Here is a 14,155-nt window from a genome sequence, read left to right as displayed (position 1 = left end):
TTTTTTTCCAAACTTGCCTGCCAAGAGCATTAGTTTGGAATTCTAGATATATCCCTGTTGTGATTTTATTGTTATTGACGTGAAAATGTGTTTTGTTGTGGAACACTTCGTAATTTGATCAGTTTAAATATCATTTAAAACTGAAGTAAAGAGTTTGATAAACATAAATTATCTTAGATAAAATGTCATTTTTCATAATTGATTATTGATCAAATTCATTTGTGAATTCTAAAGTTGTAATGTTTTTTTCTGTAGTGAGCATGAAGCTTGTGTCTTGGGTAGTCAGCCATGTTCTGCATTGCCTTGTTTATTCCAACACATCTAACATCAACATCAGCAAACACGATTTTGGATCACTTCTACAAAATATGTTTGAGCAAAACATCCCTAGAGTGTGCTCGTCGTCACGGTGTCATACCACTGTCTAGCAGTAGGGAGGATCTAAGACCTAGTTAGTTCAAGCCGGAATGAATACCGCCCTGTGAACTCCGCCTCATACTACTGTCTAGCAGTAGGGAGTGATCTAAGACCTAGTTAGTTCAAGCCGGAATGAATACCGCCCTGTGAACTCCGCCTCATACCACTGTCTAGCAGTAGGGAGTGATCTAAGACCTAGTTAGTTCAAGCCGGAATGAATACCGCCCTGTGAATCTGATCCTGTCATCTCCTTTGGTCTTGGCTGTAGCATCTTCCTGAGGCAAGGGAGTTAACTGACCTTAAAAGTCAGGTTACCACCCTTGCCAAACTAGGCTGGAATGATGGAGTTATGTTTTGGCTGGACTAAGTCTATCCATCGTCCAATCAAAATCCTGTAACATCCCGTAACTCGACAGCCGGTTCATAAACAACATGGCAACCGCCCTGCTGATTTCGGTTAATTGCAGGATTTGCATAGCATGTGTACTGTCAACTGGGCATTGACAGATATTTTCCAAATCTTTTCATGTATTTAATCAACATGCTCAAGTGATTTGATGCACTTTGCGAGGTAAAATCCTTTTTATTACAATAGAGATCTTTATTGTCGATGAAAATGGAGGAAAGAAAACTCCAAAGTTCCTAACACAAATGATGTAGACACATACAATTGGGCAAGACTATTATGTTTTGGTGAATGGTTTGGTTAGTGGGAACAAAATAAGGATTAAATATTTCAAATTTCATTTTAGTTCTTCAAGACGTTTTGTGAATGTGTTACAATTATCATATTGATGAAGCCAGCATCATTGGGCCACAGTGTTGTGTGCTGGACCTGAGGTTAGAGTCATCGATAAGAGAATAATACTTTACTAAGTTAAGATACTGAAGGTGACGAGCCGCTCTAAGATGTTTTGGTGTACAGTGTAGATGAGTGGGATACGCCTGTGTACAGCATGCCTGTTGTATGCCCTGTGATCTGCTGGAGACCCCTAACACTCGCTACACTCCCACACCTTCAGGTGTAACAGTAAATATGTATCACAATAAATAATTAGGTGACTGTTATTTGAAACTTATTATATTTAAGTTCCTATTGTTTAACACAGTAAATAATCAAGATTAAAGTGTTCTTGTATTGAGGGTATGTATGTAATAATAAGTTGTGTGATCTTGATGAGACAAAGTAGCTTTAAGAGTCTGATGAATTATGTTTGATTTTGTGAAAGCATGGTAAATAACAATATGAAGAGCTGTTAAAGCTAAGTGATAGGTAGTGGTGATAAGAGGAATCCTGCTATCGTAACGGAACTGCATGGTGTGAACTTTCCACTTTGACCTTTGACCTAGGTGAATGTTCAAGCGCAGGTATGTGTTATAGGCCTATACTTACCACCTGTGTTAATCTGTATTATTGATATAACCTCAATAATAATAATAACTGTTTTCATTGGTTGAGCGGGTCAACTCAGATGTTAACTCAATGTTGATTGGTTCAAATTGTCTTTGAATTCATATTTAATAATTATTTATCAATTTGTCCTGATTTGAACCAATCGGGGCGTGTTCTCTCTGAATTGACCCTGCCAGTGAGACTGCTCGTTATATGTTTGTTTAACAGTAACCATGGTAACTTTTTGTTTTGTGAAGTACTACGAGTCATGGGCTGTAAGATCTATGGTAAGCTGGCATCCGTTTTGCCCGACACGTCATGTCCGAGGTCCTCGGCCATCAATCGCTTCTGTCAGTTCCGCCCACAGTCTTCAGTTGCGTCTTGTCTCATGCATGCTTACACAGGCTGGTCCGGCCGCTACACAGCGTACGTAGAAGGGGATTTACATAGGGACTGCATTCTGTATGGTCCGGCCGCTACACAATGTACGTAGAAGGGGATTTACATAGGGACTGCGTTCTGTATGGTCTGGCCGCTACACAGCGTACGTAGAAGGGGATTTACATAGGGACTGCATTCTGTATGGTCCGGCCGCTACACAGCGTCCGTAGAAGGGGATTTACATAGGGACTGCATTCTGTATGGTCCGGCCGCTACACAGCGTACGTAGAAGGGGATTTACATAGGGACTGCATTCTGTATGGTCCGGCCGCTACACAGCGTACGTAGAAGGGGATTTACATAGGGACTGCATTCTGTATGGTCCGGCCGCTACACAGCGTACGTAGAAGGGGATTTACATAGGGACTGCATTCTGTATGGTCCGGCCGCTACACAGCGTACGTAGAAGGGGATTTACATAGGGACTGCATTCTGTATGGTCCGGCCGCTACACAGCGTACGTAGAAGGGGATTTACATAGGGACTGCATTCTGTATGGTCCGGCCGCTACACAATGTACGTAGAAGGGGATTTACATAGGGACTGCGTTCTGTATGGTCGGGCCGCTACACAGCGTACGTAGAAGGGGATTTACATAGGGACTGCGTTCCGTATGGTCCGGCCGCTACACAGCTTACGTAGAAGGGGACTTACGTAGGGACTGCATTCTGTATGGTCCGGCCGCTACACAACATACGTAGAAGGGGACTTACGTAGGGACTGCGTTCTGTATGGTCCGGCCGCTACACAGCTTACGTAGAAGGGGACTTACGTAGGGACTGCATTCTGTATGGTCCGGCCGCTACACAGCTTACGTAGAAGGGGATTTACATAGGGACTGCATTCTGTATGGTCCGGCCGCTACAAAGCGTACGTAGAAGGGGACCGTGATGAATGTGACTTACGTAGGGACTGCACAATGTATGTAGAAGGGGACCGTATTGAAAGTGACTTACGTAGGGACTGCAGTCAGGCTGGTCCAGCCGCTACACAGCGTATGCAGAAGGGGACCGTGATGAACGTGACTTACGTAGGGACTGCAGTCTGTATGGATAACTTCGGATGCAGTGACAGGTCAGGTGTTAATATATCGTATCGTAGGCAGGGAGTGTAGGCATAAGATAGGTAGGCATAACATAGGCACAGAATGTAGGGGACCATATTGAACGTGAAGTACGTAGGGACTGCAGTCTGTATGGATAACTTAGGATGCAGTGACAGGTCAGGTGTTAATATATAGTATCGTAGGCGGGGAGTGTAGGCATAAGATAGGAACAGAATGTGGAAGGGGACTTGTTGAATGTGACTTACGTAGGGACTGCAGTCTGTATGGATCACTAAGGATGCAGTGACAGATCAGGTGTTAGTGTATCTTATTGTATCATATCGTAGGCACTGACTGTAGGCATAACATAGGCACAGAATGTAGGGGACCGTATTGAACGTGACGTACGTAGGGACTGCAGTCTGTATGGATCACTTAGGATGCAGTGACAGATCAGGTGATAGTGTATCATATTGTATTGTATCGTAGGCAGGAAGTGTAGGCATAACATAGGCGCAGAATGTAGAAGGGGGCCGTATTGAACGTGACATACGTAGGGACTGCAGTCTGTAGGGATCACTTAGGATGCAGTGACAGGTCAGGTGTTAGTGTATCGTATCGTATCGTATCATATCATATCGTATCGTAGGCGGGGAGTGTAGGCATAACGTGACGTACGTAGGGACTGCAGTCTGTATGGATAACTTCGGAATCAGTGAAGGGTCAGGTCTTAGTGTATCGTATCGTATCATATCATATCGTATCGTAGGCGGGGAGTGTATACATAACGTGACGCACGTAGGGACTGCAGTCTGTATGGATAACTTCGGAATCAGTGAAGGGTCAGGTCTTAGTGTATCGTATCTGTATGAACCTTGGCAGGATACGTAGTGAAAGTATTGTGCATGGACTATAATATAAAGAGGTGATGGCGTCGAGATGAGAAATATGACAGGTACATAACATAGGTTTGAAATTACTGCCAAGAATTGGCCAGAGTGCTACAAGCAATACAGGACAAGAGATATCTCCATTGTAATATCGCAGTAGACAGTATGAGACACGAGACACGTAGCTTCAGGATAATCTCTAGCATCAAGCCGGGCCAGCCTCAGGACATCGTGACGTACCATGTGCCACATCAGTAATCATCCTCAGTTGATTACTCGTGCATATTGAGCACAACTCTTTTTTTCTAGATGTGCATTATCCTAATGTGGACTCAGTTGCTGTTTAAGTTTGTAGGTCGTGTACAATGTAAAGGCTTTTCATAATTTTTAAACACTGGTTTTATAATTGCTCATTAATTTTGTGTATCCGTTAACTGTACGTATATATATATATATATACATGCCCCAGATGTATAAGTGTTCCTCTTGTCCTCCATCAGCTGAGGCCTTCTGTAACTATTGTAAACATTAGCAGTTTTCCTGTAGCTAGTATCTCCCAGTAGTCACGTAATCACATGTATAAACTTCCTTTTCAAATATGGTCAGTGTAAAATGATAAACTGTAACATGAATGTAAAATATGCTGATCTATTATTTTCATATTGTCGTCTTCAAACAGTTTCTTGTTGATTAATGTAAACCAATTGCAGGTCCTATTTCAGGGGATCTTAGCGCTACAACTGTTGTAACTAAAAATAAGTAGCGCTAAGATAGATAAATTGCTTACCTCATTGTTATACTTAGCTCATCCCAGTTTAATGTTCTCTGTTTGTGTTTTGCTTTAAAAAACTGTATCAGGGGAGATAATCTGGGTTTTTGTTTAAAATTGTTAATATTGTCGTTGTTTAAGAGACTACTAATACTGTTGTATTTTATTAATGTGCTGTTTTTCTTAAGAAAAACTCTTTAGCAGGGGAGATAATCCAGGGTTATTTTAAATGACTTTTAATATTGATGTCGTTATTATTGACAATCAATTCATTATGTGCTGTACTCTTATATAGCACATTAACATCAGGGGAAGTAACTCTTGTACAACTAATTATGATGCACTCGGCATGTTGTATTGCCAGCATGTATCAGCTGAGAACAGTTCCTGAAAGCACATGTTTATATCAGTGATATGTGATACACGCAGGACTTGACATATGCTGCCATGTTTTACTGTGCAGTTTTCCCAGACATTATTGAGAATATATCCAGGCGTCAGTCCCAGATGAATTCTACAATAAAGGCATACCCATTCCCCTAAAACTGTAATACAAACTCATTATGTTGGTTAGATGTACGTGTGCTTGGTTTATGTAAAAGAGGGAGTTTATGATGGAGGAGTAAGCAAATACTCCGAAATAATAAAGAAGTGTTCCTCATAATAAAGAAGTTGACATCCATCAATTCTCTCTCTTATGTGATCACTTCCAAATGCCACTCAAAGACTTGATAGTTTATGTGGTCATGATACCACCAGAAGGTTTAAAAGTGAGAATTATTTATTTCGAATTTCGTTTTGTTGTGGAATTCATATTTTATATGTTTGAATCACATGTGAAATGTTTGACCATCATTCGAATGTAAAATTCGACAGAAAAGATTGAAAATAATGAAGATAAATTGGTTGATAAGAAAGGGCAAGTCCGTGATTTTTCTGCAGTGTTGCGATAATTTACATTAACATTGAGTAGGGCTAGCTGATAGAAATCTCAGTTATACTCGGAGGCAAACAATGAACAGTAGTGTGAAATATCTCCGTATCCCTGGCAGTAGTTGAGTTGTACTATATGGAAGTGTTACCTTGTGAAAGTTATGTATAACCCAACCAACAGAATAGCATCAAACACCTTGGTTTCCCTGTGTAATTCTCAATAATGTCTGGTAGTACTGCTCATCTGTTCTCCTCACGACGAAGGAGTCGGTGTTACCATGGTAACAGTACAAGCTAACCATGTATTGTACAAGTAACACCCATTAATGTCATTATTGTTTTGTCAGCCTAATATTTCCTGATGTCATGTTGACATCTGTGTTGTGTGAGCGCCCCCTGTGGGGATTCCTGGTTAGAGTGCGTGCCCAGCAACCTACGCTGGTCGTGAGAGTCGACTTCATGGAGTCGACTTGGTTGATTGCGTGTCATCGTACCCCATCAGAGTGGATCGTTGCCCATTATATCAATCACTGGATTGTCTGGTCCAGACTCGGTGTTACAGTCGGCAGTCATACAGCTGGAATATTGCTGAGTGCTTCTTTTAACAACAAAGAAACGTATATTGAGTTACCATAGTTACCGTGAATCTCCTGATCTCTGCAGGCTGTTGTGCGCCTCCCATCCCGAGAGCAGGTAACACCACACAGATTGTTCATTGGTTGCACACTTCTCAATTGGCTTTCAACTTTGCCCCTGGAGGCGGAATCCGCAAGACTTGCTCGCCTTCACAATGCCGTCCTGCCCCCGCCCCTGCCCTTACAGCCACCCCCACTCCCTTACACCACCCCCACTTCCTTAAAGCCACCACAACTGTCCTTACAGCCACCCCCCCAGCCCTTACAGCCACCCCCCTGCCCTTACAGCCATCACCACTCCCTTACAGCCACCTCCACTCCCTTACAGCCACCCCCTGCCCTTACAGCCACCTCCCCTACCCTTACAGCCACCCCCACTGGTATTACAGCTACTCCCCCCTGCCCTTACAGCCACCCCAAATCCCTTACACCACCCCCACTCCCTTAAAGCCACCACCACTGCCCTTACAGCCACCCCCTGCCCTTACAGCCACCCCCACTGGATGTATTCAATCAGTTTCCTCTGGAAGCTATACAGAGCTTACTTCCCCTTTATGAAGCCTAAATGTTCCCAATTCCTTGTCCAGATCATCCAGCTAGACCTTACAGGGATGCGATGGTAGACAGGGACCCATGTACCCCCATGCTTGTCTCCCGTGCAGATGCTAGGGCAGGATAGGTCCTCAGTACCCCTGCTAGAGCAGAATAGGTCCCCAGTACCCCATGTTAGGGCAAAATAGGTCCCCTGTACCCCATGCTAGAGCAGAATAGGTCCCAAGTACCCCATGCTAGACCAGAATAGGTCCCCAGCACCCCATGCTAGAGCAGAATAGGTCCCCAGTACCCCATGCTAGAGCAGAATAGGTCCCCAGTACCCCATGCTAGAGCAGAATAGGTTCCCAGCACCCAATGCTAGAGCAGAATAGGTCCCAAGTACTCAAGGCTTGGGCAGAATAGGCCCCCAGTACCCCATGCTAGAGCAGAATAGGTCCCCAGTACCCCATACTAGAGCAGAATAGGTCCCAAGTACTCAAGGCTTGGGCAGAATAGGTCCCCAGTACCCCATGGAAGGGCAGAATAGGTCCCCAGTACCTTTGCTTGTCTTACCGTATTCAGTTACTTTACAGTCAGTTACACTAGGGATCCCTGACACAATAGACCCCGGTATTCCATGCCTGTAACGTGTATCCATTGTTGATCATCCATCACTAGTACTTGGCTGTGTGGCCGCCAGGGAGGACGAGGTTCAAGCCATGATGTACATGATTATGTCGGTCTCCTGTTGTTGACACTGTCTTGTTGCCACCCGTCACCCACCACCAGCACCGTGTCCATGTCTGTATGTTCTCAGTGTCTGTATGTGCCACGAGTGGGAATTCTTTCTAGTACATTGTAAGGTCAAATACCCCGTACAGTTATCAGGAAAAATGTGGGGGTCGGGTAGCCTTGTGGTTAAAGCGTTCGCTCCACACACCGAAGGCCAATTCCCCAAATGTGTTAAAGACCATCCCTTGTGTCCCTGCCAAGATATTGCTGGAATATTGCTGAAGGCGGCGTAAAACAATACTCACCCACTATTAGGAAACATGGCCTTTATTGGGCATTAAGAAATCTGGCCCTCGTGAACATTTCAGCGCAAGTTCAATGCAAAAAAAAAATGTCTCACCCTCACTCACACACCATTAACACAGTAAACATATTTGTTTCCACACCAGTTATTATTTAAATTGGTGCCATTTTGTATCTCATGGAATTTATGTTGACCAGTTTCCGTTTTATATGTGCTGCTTTTGTTACGTAGCATCCCCTCATGTCACCCTGCCCCCCATTGACACACCCACCCCCTCCCATAGACACGCCCCACCCCCTACCACCCACCCCAGCCTGCATGACCACGCCCTGTCCTTGTCAGGACACATTCAGCTTCAGTTTCGCAAGAGCATTTAAGTGTTAAATACGAAATTGTCAAATTGATTTTGTAATGTAAGCTTTCTCTGTGGCTGTCATGTGTGGAGTCTGTGTTCAGCTCTGTTCAAAGTGTCCATTTGATCACCGTGAAATGTTGCAATTCTAAAACATGCTCAAATATCTCCTTTGAGACAACTGTTATTAGATATACTCAACGTGGAAATTTGTTCTGCCATAAATTCTGAAATTTCACTGTTGCTTCATCTGCACTTTCAGTTTGAGCATTTTGGCACATTTCTTCTAGTTACATCAATTTCACATTTTTCTTCTGTTTGGGCAATTTTGTGTGTTGGCGAAGGTGCGAGCACGTTTAGCTGAAATCTCGCCATAATCAACTTAAGTTGAAGTGTCACCATCAATGTTAAACTAATTCAATATGTTGCATGACACTAAACATTTCCGTAATACGAACTGAAAGTAACCTGACCTTGACATTGGAACAACGTGGAGATAGCATGATGTGATGCTGTATGGTTGCAGGTGCTGTCTGCCGCCACGGTCGTCGCCAAGCACACGTCCGCGCTGTGTAACGCCTGCAGACTGGCCTCCTCCAAGACAACCAACCCTGTTGCCAAGAGACATTTTGTACAGAGTGCCAAGGACGTGGCTAACAGCACTGCCATGCTAGTCAAGGCCATCAAGGTGAGGAGGCGTTCTGACTGTGTGGTTGTGGCAGTGTGATACAGCTGTATGGTGTACTGACCTGTGTGGTTGTGGCAGTGTGATACAGCTGTATGGTGTACTGACCGTGTGTTTGTGGCAGTGTGATACAGCTGTATGGTGTACTGACTGTGTGTTTGTGGCAGTGTGATACAGCTGTATGGTGTACTGACTGTGTGTTTGTGGCAGTGTGATACAGCTGTATGGTGTACTGACCGTGTGTTTGTGGCAGTGTGATACAGCTGTATGGTGTACTGACTGTGTGTTTGTGGCAGTGTGATACAGCTGTATGGTGTACTGACCTGTGTGTTTGTGGCAGTGTGATACAGCTGTATGGTGTACTGACCGTGTGTTTGTGGCAGTGTGCGACAGCTGTATGGTGTACTGACTGTGTGTTTGTGGCAGTGTGATACAGCTGTATGGTGTACTGACTGTGTGTTTGTGGCAGTGTGATACAGCTGTATGGTGTACTGACCTGTGTGTTTGTGGCAGTGTGATACAGCTGTGTGGTGTACTGACTGTGTGTTTGTGGCAGTGTGATACAGCTGTATGGTGTACTGACTGTGTGTTTGTGGCAGTGTGATACAGCTGTATGGTGTACTGACCGTGTGTTTGTGGCAGTGTGATACAGCTGTATGGTGTACTGACTGTGTTTGTGGCAGTGTGCTACAGCTGTATGGTGTACTGACTGTGTGTTTGTGGCAGTGTGATACAGCTGTATGGTGTACTGACTGTGTGTTTGTGGCAGTGTGATACAGCTGTATGGTGTACTGACCTGTGTGTTTGTGGCAGTGTGATACAGCTGTGTGATGTACTGACTGTGTGTTTGTGGCAGTGTGATACAGCTGTATGGTGTACTGACTGTGTGTTTGTGGCAGTGTGATACAGCTGTATGGTGTACTGACTGTGTGTTTGTGGCAGTGTGATACAGCTGTGTGGTGTACTGACTGTGTGTTTGTGGCAGTGTGATACAGCTGTATGGTGTACTGACTGTGTGTTTGTGGCAGTGTGATACAGCTGTATGGTGTACTGACTGTGTTTGTGGCAGTGTGATACAGCTGTATGGTGTACTGACTGTGTGTTTGTGGCAGTGTGATACAGCTGTATGGTGTACTGACTGTGTGTTTGTGGCAGGGTGATACAGCTGTATGGTGTACTGACTGTGTGTTTGTGGCAGTGTGATACAGCTGTATGGTGTACTGACTGTGTGTTTGTGGCAGGGTGATACAGCTGTATGGTGTACTGACTGTGTGTTTGTGGCAGTGTGATACAGCTGTATGGTGTACTGAACTGTGTGTTTGTGGCAGTGTGATACAGCTGTATGGTGTACTGACCTGTGTGTTTGTGGCAGTGTGATACAGCTGTATGGTGTACTGACCTGTGTGTTTGTGGCAGTGTGATACAGCTGTATGGTGTACTGACCTGTGTTTGTGGCAGTGTGATACAGCTGTATGGTGTACTGACCTGTGTGTTTGTGGCAGGGTGATACAGCTGTATGGTGTACTGACCTGTGTGATACAGCTGTATGGTGTACTGACCTGTGTTTGTGGCAGTGTGATACAGCTGTATGGTGTACTGATTGTGTGTTTGTGGCAGTGTGATACAGCTGTATGGTGTACTGACTGTGTGTTTGTGGCAGGGTGATACAGCTGTATGGTGTACTGAACTGTGTGTTTGTGGCAGTGTGATACAGCTGTATGGTGTACTGACCTGTGTGTTTGTGGCAGTGTGATACAGCTGTATGGTTTACTGACCTGTGTGTTTGTGGCAGTGTGATACAGCTGTATGGTGTACTGACTGTGTGTTTGTGGCAGTGTGATACAGCTGTATGGTGTACTGACCTGTGTTTGTGGCAGTGTGATACAGCTGTATGGTGTACTGACCGTGTGTTTGTGGCAGGGTGATACAGCTGTATGGTGTACTGACCTGTGTGATACAGCTGTATGGTGTACTGACCTGTGTTTGTGGCAGTGTGATACAGCTGTATGGTGTACTGACTGTGTGTTTGTGGCAGTGTGATACAGCTGTATGGTGTACTGACTGTGTGTTTGTGGCAGTGTGATACAGCTGTATGGTGTACTGAGCTGTGTGTTTGTGGCAGTGTGATACAGCTGTATGGTGTACTGACTTTGTTTGTGGCAGTGTGATACAGCTGTATGGTGTACTGACCTGTGTGTTTGTGGCAGTGTGATACAGCTGTATAGTGTACTGACTGTGTGTTTGTGGCAGTGTGATACAGCTGTATGATGTACTGACTGTGTGTTTGTGGCAGTGTGATACAGCTGTATGGTGTACTGACTGTGTGTTTGTGGCAGGGTGATACAGCTGTATGGTGTACTGACTGTGTGTTTGTGGCAGTGTGATACAGCTGTATGGTGTACTGACCTGTGTGTTTGTGGCAGTGTGATACAGCTGTATGGTGTTCTGACTGTGTGTTTGTGGCGGTGTGATACAGCTGTATGGTGTACTGACTGTGTGTTTGTGGCAGGGTGATACAGCTGTATAGTGTACTGACTGTGTGTTTGTGGCAGTGTGATACAGCTGTATGGTGTACTGACTGTGTTTGTGGCAGTGTGATACAGCTGTATAGTGTACTGACTGTGTGTTTGTGGCAGTGTGATACAGCTGTATGGTGTACTGACTGTGTGTTTGTGGTATTGTGATACAGCTGTATAGTGTACTTACTGTGTGTTTGTGGCAGTGTGATACAGCTGTATGGTGTACTGACTGTGTGTTTGTGGCAGTGTGATACAGCTGTATAGTGTACTGACTGTGTGTTTGTGTCAGTGTGATACAGCTGTATGGTGTACTGACTGTGTGTTTGTGGCAGTGTGATACAGTTGAATTGTGTACTGACCTGTGTGTTTGTGGCAGTGTGATACAGCTGTATGGTGTACTGACTGTGTTTGTGGCAGGGTGATACAGCTGTATGGTGTACTGACTGTGTTTGTGGCAGGGTGATACAGCTGTATGGTGTACTGACTGTGTGTTTGTGCAGGCCCTGGACAGTGACTTCACAGACCACAACCGGCAGCAGTGTGCAGAAGCATCTCGGCCTCTCATCAATGCAGTGGAGGAACTCACCACCTTCGCCTCATCACCGGAGTTCGCCAGTAAACCCGCCAAGATCAGCCACCAGGTACACAGGCTGGGTCGTTGTTTTTATTTTCCAACCAGGATTATTTCTTTAAAAATCCATAAAAAAACGAAGACTTTATGAAATGTCTTTAGTTCTGCCTTGTTATCTTTGTAATTGTATATAAGTGGTAGGATGTACGTATATATATGCCTCCCCCCTCCCCCCAAAGTTTTTAGATCCATGCAGATGAAATCATGGAACTGTATAGAATAAGCAGGGAATTTATTTGTATTTTCACTTTTTCTGCACAAATGATCTGAGTTGCCATCTACCTAATTGTAAAAGTGGTAGTCCACAACAAAATATCACTAGTCCTTCTTGAATTTTAATCGGACTTGCAGATTAATATTTACTTCAGATTAATGTATACTTGGTAAGTCTGTCACAGCAGCCCTGTGGACCATGCTAGTTACTGGTGTGTGGATGTTGCAGGCACGGCGTGCCCAGGAGCCCATCACGATGTCGGGCAAGGCGATGATCGATGGGGCGTGTCATATGCTGCAGGCCGCCAAGCAGCTGGCCATCAACCCCCGCGACCCCCCCACATATCAGCTGTACTCCAACCACTCCAAGAGCGTGTCCGACGCCATCAAGAGACTCGTATCAGCCATCAAGTAAGTTCCCAGTCTCACATCACATGCAGTTGAAACCTGTGAAGACCCGGGTTAGGTTTGATCTTCAGCAGCCCATGCTTGTCATAAGAGGTGAATAAAAGGATCTGTTTGCAGACTCACTGACCTGGTTGATGCATGTCATCGTATTTCAATTGTTTTGATCGATGCTCATGATGTCAATCACTGGATTTTCTGGTGCAGATTCAATTATTTATAGACTGCTGTCATTTAGCTGAAATATTGCTGAGTGTGGCGTTAAACAACAAAGGTACTAGCTATCTAGCATGATCTAGTCAGTGCCAGCATCCACATGACTAGATACGACTGACGTATTGTCAACTTCTCCCTGTCACTGTGTGTCTGTATGTTGTGAGTCAGCAGTGCTACAGCAGTTGAAAGTGATAGACAACACGGTCACCTACTAACTGCTGTATAGGTCTGTATTGATTATCCTCACCCCCGTCTCACTCCCTCTCCTCACCCCCACAGAGACACTGCCCAAAGTCAGAGGGACCGTATATATCTGTACTGATTATCCTCACCCCCGTCTCACTCCCTCTCCTCACCCCCACAGAGACACTGCCCCAGGTCAGAGGGACCGTATATATCTGTACTGATTATCCTCACCCCCGTCTCACTCCCTCTCCTCACCCCCACAGAGACACTGCCCCAGGTCAGAAGGACCGTATATATCTGTACTGATTATCCTCACCCCCGTCTCACTCCCTCTCCTCACCCCCACAGAGACACTGCCTAAAGTCAGAGGGACCGTATATATCTGTACTGATTATCCTCACCCCCGTCTCACTCCCTCTCCTCACCCCCACAGAGACACTGCCCCAGGTCAGAGGGACCGTATATATCTGCACTGATTATCCTCACCCCCGTCTCACTCCCTCTCCTCACCCCCACAGAGACACTGCCCCAGGTCAGAGGGACCGTATATATCTGTACTGATTATCCTCACCCCCGTCTCACTCCCTCTCCTCACCCCCACAGAGACACTGCCCCAGGTCAGAGGGACCGTATATATCTGTACTGATTATCCTCACCCCCGTCTCACTCCCTCTCCTCACCCCCACAGAGACACTGCCCCAGGTCAGAAGGACCGTATATATCTGTACTGATTATCCTCACCCCCGTCTCACTCCCTCTCCTCACCCCCACAGAGACACTGCCTAAAGTCAGAGGGACCGTATATATCTGTACTGATTATCCTCACCCCCGTCTCACTCCCTCTCCTCACCCCAA

The 14,155-nt window shown here is 45.2% G+C and overlaps 1 protein-coding gene across 1 annotated transcript in view; it reads left to right on the top strand.

Moving 5' to 3' along the window:
• Window positions 1-14,155, top strand: part of LOC125371649 (talin-1-like) — a 65,732-nt gene that overhangs the window by 38,820 nt on the left and 12,757 nt on the right. The window contains exons 34-38 of the mRNA XM_048395661.1: window positions 2,068-2,097; window positions 6,552-6,581; window positions 8,972-9,133; window positions 12,150-12,290; window positions 12,723-12,904. Coding sequence (XP_048251618.1) covers window positions 2,068-2,097; window positions 6,552-6,581; window positions 8,972-9,133; window positions 12,150-12,290; window positions 12,723-12,904 — 545 coding nt within the window. The remainder of the gene's footprint in view (window positions 1-2,067; window positions 2,098-6,551; window positions 6,582-8,971; window positions 9,134-12,149; window positions 12,291-12,722; window positions 12,905-14,155) is intronic.

Source organism: Haliotis rufescens, unplaced genomic scaffold, assembly GCF_023055435.1.
Source record: "Haliotis rufescens isolate VD_foot unplaced genomic scaffold, xgHalRufe1.0.p SCAF_14, whole genome shotgun sequence".
NCBI lineage: Eukaryota > Metazoa > Mollusca > Gastropoda > Lepetellida > Haliotidae > Haliotis > Haliotis rufescens.
The sequence above is the reverse complement of the archived record's forward strand: the minus strand, read 5'-3'. Positions and strand labels throughout refer to the sequence as shown.